Source organism: Bolinopsis microptera, chromosome 7 (assembly GCF_026151205.1).
Source record: "Bolinopsis microptera isolate Bmic1 chromosome 7, MBARI_Bmic_1.0, whole genome shotgun sequence".
Classification (NCBI taxonomy): Eukaryota; Metazoa; Ctenophora; class Tentaculata; order Lobata; family Bolinopsidae; genus Bolinopsis; species Bolinopsis microptera.
The window spans coordinates 2,142,113-2,151,014 of record NC_087078.1 but is presented as its reverse complement, the minus strand read 5'-3'; the positions used below and the strand labels follow the sequence as shown (position 1 = coordinate 2,151,014).

The window sequence follows — 8,902 nt, the reverse complement described above, 5'->3', positions numbered from 1 at the left end:
GTAGTTCTGGGGATGTTTCTCTGTTAACATTACAGTATCTATACTTACTGTGGTGTATGTGTAGGGGGTGTGGCTGGTAGTTCTGGGGATGTTTCTCTGTTAACATTACAGTATCTATACTTACTGTGGTGTATGTGTAGGGGGTGTGGCTGGTAGTTCTGGGGATGTTTCTCTGTTAACATTACAGTATCTATACTTACTGTGGTGTATGTGTAGGGGGGTGTGGCTGGTAGTTCTGGGGATGTTTCTCTGTTAACATTACAGTATCTATACTTACTGTGGTGTATGTGTAGGGGGTGTGGCTGGTAGTTCTGGGGATGTTTCTCTGTTAACATTACAGTATCTATACTTACTGTGGTGTATGTGTAGGGGGTGTGGCTGGTAGTTCTGGGGATGTTTCTCTGTTAACATTACAGTATCTATACTTACTGTGGTGTATGTGTAGGGGGGTGTGGCTGGTAGTTCTGGGGATGTTTCTCTGTTAACATTACAGTATCTATACTTACTGTGGTGTATGTGTAGGGGGGTGTGGCTGGTAGTTCTGGGATGTTTCTCTGTTAACATTACAGTATCTATACTTACTGTGGTGTATGTGTAGGGGGGTGTGGCTGGTAGTTCTGGGGATGTTTCTCTGTTAACATTACAGTATCTATACTTACTGTGGTGTATGTGTAGGGGGGTGTGGCTGGTAGTTCTGGGGATGTTTCTCTGTTAACATTACAGTATCTATACTTACTGTGGTGTATGTGTAGGGGGGTGTGGCTGGTAGTTCTGGGGATGTTTCTCTGTTAACATTACAGTATCTATACTTACTGTGGTGTATGTGTAGGGGGTGTGGCTGGTAGTTCTGGGGATGTTTCTCTGTTAACATTACAGTATCTATACTTACTGTGGTGTATGTGTAGGGGGGTGTGGCTGGTAGTTCTGGGGATGTTTCTCTGTTAACATTACAGTATCTATACTTACTGTGGTGTATGTGTAGGGGGGTGTGGCTGGTAGTTCTGGGGATGTTTCTCTGTTAACATTACAGTATCTATACTTACTGTGGTGTATGTGTAGGGGGTGTGGCTGGTAGTTCTGGGGATGTTTCTCTGTTAACATTACAGTATCTATACTTACTGTGGTGTATGTGTAGGGGGTGTGGCTGGTAGTTCTGGGGATGTTTCTCTGTTAACATTACAGTATCTATACTTACTGTGGTGTATGTGTAGGGGGTGTGGCTGGTAGTTCTGGGGATGTTTCTCTGTTAACATTACAGTATCTATACTTACTGTGGTGTATGTGTAGGGGGTGTGGCTGGTAGTTCTGGGGATGTTTCTCTGTTAACATTACAGTATCTATACTTACTGTGGTGTATGTGTAGGGGGTGTGGCTGGTAGTTCTGGGGATGTTTCTCTGTTAACATTACAGTATCTATACTTACTGTGGTGTATGTGTAGGGGGTGTGGCTGGTAGTTCTGGGGATGTTTCTCTGTTAACATTACAGTATCTATACTTACTGTGGTGTATGTGTAGGGGGGTGTGGCTGGTAGTTCTGGGATGTTTCTCTGTTAACATTACAGTATCTATACTTACTGTGGTGTATGTGTAGGGGGTGTGGCTGGTAGTTCTGGGGATGTTTCTCTGTTAACATTACAGTATCTATACTTACTGTGGTGTATGTGTAGGGGGGTGTGGCTGGTAGTTCTGGGGATGTTTCTCTGTTAACATTACAGTATCTATACTTACTGTGGTGTATGTGTAGGGGGTGTGGATGCAGGTAGTTCTGGGGATGTTTCTCTGTTAACATTACAGTATCTATACTTACTGTGGTGTATGTGTAGGGGGGTGTGGCTGGTAGTTCTGGGGATGTTTCTCTGTTAACATTACAGTATCTATACTTACTGTGGTGTATGTGTAGGGGGTGTGGATGCAGGTAGTTCTGGGGATGTTTCTCTGTTAACATTACAGTATCTATACTTACTGTGGTGTATGTGTAGGGGGTGTGGCTGGTAGTTCTGGGGATGTTTCTCTGTTAACATTACAGTATCTATACTTACTGTGGTGTATGTGTAGGGGGTGTGGCTGGTAGTTCTGGGGATGTTTCTCTGTTAACATTACAGTATCTATACTTACTGTGGTGTATGTGTAGGGGGTGTGGCTGGTAGTTCTGGGGATGTTTCTCTGTTAACATTACAGTATCTATACTTACTGTGGTGTATGTGTAGGGGGTGTGGCTGGTAGTTCTGGGGATGTTTCTCTGTTAACATTACAGTATCTATACTTACTGTGGTGTATGTGTAGGGGGTGTGGCTGGTAGTTCTGGGGATGTTTCTCTGTTAACATTACAGTATCTATACTTACTGTGGTGTATGTGTAGGGGGGTGTGGCTGGTAGTTCTGGGGATGTTTCTCTGTTAACATTACAGTATCTATACTTACTGTGGTGTATGTGTAGGGGGTGTGGCTGGTAGTTCTGGGGATGTTTCTCTGTTAACATTACAGTATCTATACTTACTGTGGTGTATGTGTAGGGGGGTGTGGCTGGTAGTTCTGGGGATGTTTCTCTGTTAACATTACAGTATCTATACTTACTGTGGTGTATGTGTAGGGGGTGTGGCTGGTAGTTCTGGGGATGTTTCTCTGTTAACATTACAGTATCTATACTTACTGTGGTGTATGTGTAGGGGGGTGTGGCTGGTAGTTCTGGGGATGTTTCTCTGTTAACATTACAGTATCTATACTTACTGTGGTGTATGTGTAGGGGGGTGTGGCTGGTAGTTCTGGGGATGTTTCTCTGTTAACATTACAGTATCTATACTTACTGTGGTGTATGTGTAGGGGGGTGTGGCTGGTAGTTCTGGGGATGTTTCTCTGTTAACATTACAGTATCTATACTTACTGTGGTGTATGTGTAGGGGGGTGTGGCTGGTAGTTCTGGGGATGTTTCTCTGTTAACATTACAGTATCTATACTTACTGTGGTGTATGTGTAGGGGGGTGTGGCTGGTAGTTCTGGGGATGTTTCTCTGTTAACATTACAGTATCTATACTTACTGTGGTGTATGTGTAGGGGGGTGTGGCTGGTAGTTCTGGGGATGTTTCTCTGTTAACATTACAGTATCTATACTTACTGTGGTGTATGTGTAGGGGGGTGTGGCTGGTAGTTCTGGGGATGTTTCTCTGTTAACATTACAGTATCTATACTTACTGTGGTGTATGTGTAGGGGGTGTGGCTGGTAGTTCTGGGGATGTTTCTCTGTTAACATTACAGTATCTATACTTACTGTGGTGTATGTGTAGGGGGTGTGGCTGGTAGTTCTGGGGATGTTTCTCTGTTAACATTACAGTATCTATACTTACTGTGGTGTATGTGTAGGGGGTGTGGCTGGTAGTTCTGGGGATGTTTCTCTGTTAACATTACAGTATCTATACTTACTGTGGTGTATGTGTAGGGGGTGTGGCTGGTAGTTCTGGGGATGTTTCTCTGTTAACATTACAGTATCTATACTTACTGTGGTGTATGTGTAGGGGGTGTGGCTGGTAGTTCTGGGGATGTTTCTCTGTTAACATTACAGTATCTATACTTACTGTGGTGTATGTGTAGGGGGTGTGGCTGGTAGTTCTGGGGATGTTTCTCTGTTAACATTACAGTATCTATACTTACTGTGGTGTATGTGTAGGGGGTGTGGCTGGTAGTTCTGGGGATGTTTCTCTGTTAACATTACAGTATCTATACTTACTGTGGTGTATGTGTAGGGGGTGTGGCTGGTAGTTCTGGGGATGTTTCTCTGTTAACATTACAGTATCTATACTTACTGTGGTGTATGTGTAGGGGGTGTGACTGGTAGTTCTGGGGATGTTTCTCTGTTGCAGAAAACTTTAGATTTATTCACGGCTGGCAAAAATTTGACGCGTGAGCATATTAAATAGGTACACTTACTCTAGTGACTCTAAATTTCGTGGAATGTAGACTGTTCATTCTGTTAAAACTCAAGGAATTATCTTCTTGTGTCACTGCCTTCTATGATTTGTCAACGAGGATTATTCAAAAGGGATTAAATAACCAGTGCAATTTACAATATATCAGTAATATGTATCAAGATTAGTCGCATTAATTAAGGTTAGCCATATCATGTAATATTAGTTTTACATATGAACATGACGCTATACTAACCACAACATTACAACATGATCCAACTGAACAATTGCTATTCATTTGATATTTCATCTAGACACTGATCATTCGTTCTAGCTCTTACAAACTTGCATATCATCGTGCGTTCTAATTGACAAAACTGGTCTTTATATCAACTGCACCCACGTGTGCGCGCCATCCAATAACTTTAGCAAATCATGAGTACTTTTTACTTGTCAATTGAGCAAAGACACAGGCTTAAACATACAATGTTGTCGTTATTTTAAAGTGTTCGATTGTTAGTTCCAGTACATACTAATCACGTGGTATATTCATGATTGAAGGATGGAACTTGTGACCAATCAGAATTGAAGGATGGAACTGGTGACCAATCAGAATTGAGGATCAACGTCACGTGTGAAAATACATTCGAGCCAACTCTAGGTGAGTTTTCAGTTCCGGTTGTTTCAATCCAGCTAGAGTTTTATAATGTGAAACTTGTTTTATTGTAAGTGTGCTACCTTCGAGATTTTTATTCAATGTGTTGAATACGTCTTTTGAGTACGCCATTTTTGAAATTTGCTCATAAACAAGAGTTGAGGTTTTTTTTCAAGATTTCCTGATAAACGAATGCAAATTTGCGTTATTTTGTTTTTAGACTGATGATGTGGTTATGGCAACAGTATTGGTAACCATGGCAAAATAACCTGTCTCGAAACTTGATCTAGTACACAACAGGTGCAGAGCTGTAATTGTAATTGAATTATCATGGTTCAGACCTAGTTGCTACTGGTCAAACAATTTCTTATCAAATACAGTTTCAATGTGTCCAATTCATTACATAACAATTCGTATTCTTTTCATTCTTTGTCTTATTGAATTTATCCCTGCTAATTGTTTGTTTCTTTGTCCAATAATTCGTATTTAGTTCCCTAAGAGTTAGGTTGATACCCGTCCTAGGGACAAAACCGTATTTTTAGTTTGCTGAACAAATCACCTGATAGTCTTAGTCATTTTAAGAGTGTGGATGCAGCTGAATTCATTCCACTGCGGTATGCCACATGACCATTATTCAATACACTATTGAGCAATTGAGGAGTGCTGTATTTTTGTTGGTTTTGGAAACCGCCTTGAAGATTTGGTGGATTAATCGAGAATGCTGAAATAAATCAAACCATGATGTATAAAATCACGCTTGAAATATTTACTTCGATTAACTTGTATTGGTGAATAAGCCTCAGTTTTATAATATTTGAAATCAACCCTGATGTATGCTTATCGGTAAATAAAAAAGACTGGTCAACACTTAAAAACTGCATCGGTTTTAAATCCCCCGAATCAGCTTAATCAAAACAGCTGACGCAAAGTTTACAGTAGTGATTGCTTTTCAAGATTGCTTATGAAGATTCAAGTTTCGACCAAAACGTCCACCAGCCATTATCGACCGATGCCCACGCATCAGGGTTAAACAAGTTTTGACCACAATTCACTGACACCACGAATCCACTGCTATGCTCCATGTTTTAGCAATCAGCCACTTTCTAGTTTCAGTTTGTCGACGTAAGGATGATCTATCAAGCAGCGACTGATCGGTCCACATGATAAGTCTAAACTCAGGAGTTGGAAACCTCAAGCTCATCACCTGCACGTGCAGCGATATTCTGATATTTCTTTACCACATATTTTCTCGCTTTACTACTCTATTCGTAACAAAGCAAGTCTTTTAGTGGCGTTTTTATTTGCTCGTGAATCTCCTCTTTGATCAATGAAGCTAAGTTTATCTCTAATTGATATCGTGTAGAATACCACTCAATCACAGCATTTAAACGACGACAAAGAAGCTACCGTGATGTGCAAGATGTGCACCATTTCCCGTAAAGTTACAAATTAGAAACTACCACTGCCATGTTTTCTATATTAGAGACTATTATAGCGCTACCATGCGATCACAACTGGCTGCAGGCGGCGTTGTTTGTTAAAGTAGTACATTTAAAATGGAGTTTAATCTGGTAACTGCTTTTACTTTTTACAAATAACTTTTTGTCTTGTTTACCGCACTTTTTCCTTTGATCAGATTGTCGTTTACTTACGTTGCAATCATTCAGTTCGTTCAATGTTTTCAGAATAATGTTTTTTGGCGCTACCAAATTGTATTTCTTTCGTTTATTTTACAATTAATGACCTGCTTTTATTACAGTTTATGTTTTTTCCCACATATACTATGATTTGGCCGCTGGCCATACGTTAAACATTTAGAGTTTCAACATCGCTCAGTTTCAATTCCAACGAAAAGTTAGAACATTTAATGAACATCGTTACATCAAACAACAAAACAATACTCTCGATTTTAATCTATTGTATTTTGAAATTCGAACTTAAAAACAAATATTCAGTCATCATCATGGCAAGCAGAGGTACTTGTTTCTCGAACTTTCTTGGCACGTTATGCAGCATATCTCTCGTGAATAACTAACAGGTGGCCCGCAGTTTTGCTTCAAATTGAAATTCTGTCAAAAATTTCAATGCAGACGGAATGACCATGCATTATGTTCTTTCGACTGTTTTGGTTGTCATTTGACATTGATGCAATTTTTCTCGGCCGTTATTTAAAAATGACTACTTCAATTTGTAGCAATCGTTAATATGTTCAATTTTTTTAATAGAAAAGACCCTCGACTGAATTTCATACTGGCTGTAGCATTATTAAGACGGAATGGTTATGATCACTCATTAGATTGATTAAACATTTTAATGACCGGAAAATATTTAAAACCTATAAACACTTCGACAGTCACTACGAAAAATTCTGATAACCTATATTAAGCATTCTACCAAATGTTTTCCAACTTTCAAAATTCAGTAATCGACAAAATTTTGACCTATAGACACTCGACAGATAAGAAAATATATTTAGCCAATAAACTAAAACACTCGAGAGATAAGAAAATGTATTTAATGTATAATGTATAATGTATAATGTTTATATAATATATTCAGCCAATCAAAAATCCGCAGAATGTTTATAACAGTCCGATCTGGAGCGAGCGAAGAACGGTTGTTTAACTTAAATTGTCAGTTGGACGCCCTCCTCAGAGACATAACGAATAGATGCCCATTTCAAGTGGAACAAGGTGAGTTTAGTTGGACTTTTAATGCTTCTTTTACAACATCAAGCTCGATTTATATTCCTCTTAACTTGATAAGATATGCTCAATATTGGGTCTATTATAGTAACATGTGATTTCACAAAACTTAGCTTCTGTTTGAACGTTAATATTTCAGATGATTACACTTTAGACTTGATGGATGAGGAAGGTAGAGCCCTCTCGATATACTCCAGAAAAGGAAGTGTTATGGGTTCAGAGTGTCTTACGGTTAGTAACGTTAACTAGTCACAGAGAATAAACGGATCTAGCAAGTTATTCTTAAATGTCACTTCATTTCCTTATGTTGTGAATATAGCCGGTAATTGTTGTTGTGAATATCTCTGTAAGTTATTATCTGATGTATTCATTGTATTGTATTTTTCTTGCAGGAAAGAGGTTGTTATCTTTTGGTTCTCGTAAAGACTGATCCTAAGGGCAGGAAATATTACGAACCACTTATACAGAATTTAGGTAAGTAACCAGTTCACCTAGAATACCAGTTCATCTACAAACCAGGCCACGGTCACCTAGGCAATCACCTAGGCAATCAGATCAGTTCGACAACCAGCTAACCTAGAAAACCAACGCAGTAATTGAGTGATAACTATTTATTTCAGAAAAGCTGTATCCTGATCTAAAAGACGTGTTTGGTATTGAAGCTCTGGACGGATCCAGAAAACAAGCCGCCAAAACCCGGGGAAAGAAGGGACGATTAGACAGAGGGTTAAGTGATAACGGAAATTCAGGCGATAACCCACCAATAGGAGCAGCTGTTAAAGCTTATCTGGACTAAGAATGAGAGCTAAAATCAGGGCTCTGGCTAAAAAGAAGGCCTCTGGCTAAAAAAAAGTGAGAGTGTGTGAGGGATATTGTGATTCTACAATTGTACTTACCCATGCATCAGCGAGCAGTAAAGGAAGAAGAGTTTACTCGATACAAAGTGGAGAGCAGAACAAGTCTTGTTAAGTACTGTGACAGTGTGACAGACAGTTGCCAGACGAACCTGAGGTGGAGACTTTTAGTTCTGTTAGCTGCGGGTGGTAAATTACACTGTGAATGATACAGTTGTTATGTAACAGGGTTAATGTCTGAATTTACCGTTTGGAAATGAGATGTGTGTAGTTAGCAGAGAATTGTGTGCTAGGGTACTTTAGGATTGCCATAGTAATCAATAACGGATTATCAGAAATGTGCTAGGATATTTGAGATTTATCATAGAAATCAGTAGCAGATGATCAGAAATGTGCTAGGATATTTTAGGATTACTAGAGCAATCAGGAGCAGTGGAATTGAACTGTTAAGGCTCCTTACTGCAGCTGTGGAAACTGTGTAGACCTACTTCCAGGCAACTGTGTTTATACATGACATCAATAGTCAGCAGATCCATCAGACATTGAATCATGAAGAGTGGTTCACCTCCAGACGATATTCATTTCTCTAGCCGTCCAAACTTTTCTCACTTTATTATATCTTGCTCTGTCTACTTTTTTCTACAGTTTATATATTCGTTTGTACTGTTAGCATGCTGGCTCCTAAAGGCTTGCTTAAATTTTTACTTCTTTTTTCAAGACTAGTTTTTATACTCCGATGCTTGCTATACTATTTCTATTGATGTATTTGATTCCTCCTGTTTGTGAAGCA

At 39.4% G+C, this 8,902-nt stretch overlaps 1 protein-coding gene across 2 annotated transcripts; it reads left to right on the top strand.

Moving 5' to 3' along the window:
* Positions 1 to 4,452: 4,452 nt before the first annotated feature.
* On the top strand, positions 4,453 to 8,491 carry LOC134817908 (uncharacterized). Of its 2 annotated transcripts, XM_063827278.1 has the most exons (5): positions 4,453 to 4,559; positions 7,131 to 7,246; positions 7,398 to 7,489; positions 7,651 to 7,732; positions 7,879 to 8,491. In XM_063827278.1, the coding sequence occupies exons 2-5, from the start codon at positions 7,132 to 7,134 to the stop codon at positions 8,052 to 8,054; spliced, it is 465 nt and encodes a 154-aa protein (XP_063683348.1). In that variant the 5' UTR covers positions 4,453 to 4,559; position 7,131; the 3' UTR covers positions 8,055 to 8,491. The 2 variants fall into 2 exon arrangements, with proteins under 2 accessions (XP_063683348.1, XP_063683349.1); XM_063827279.1 differs by lacking the exon at positions 4,453 to 4,559 and having other exon boundaries at positions 7,051 to 7,246.
* The last annotated feature ends 411 nt before the right edge of the window (positions 8,492 to 8,902 follow it).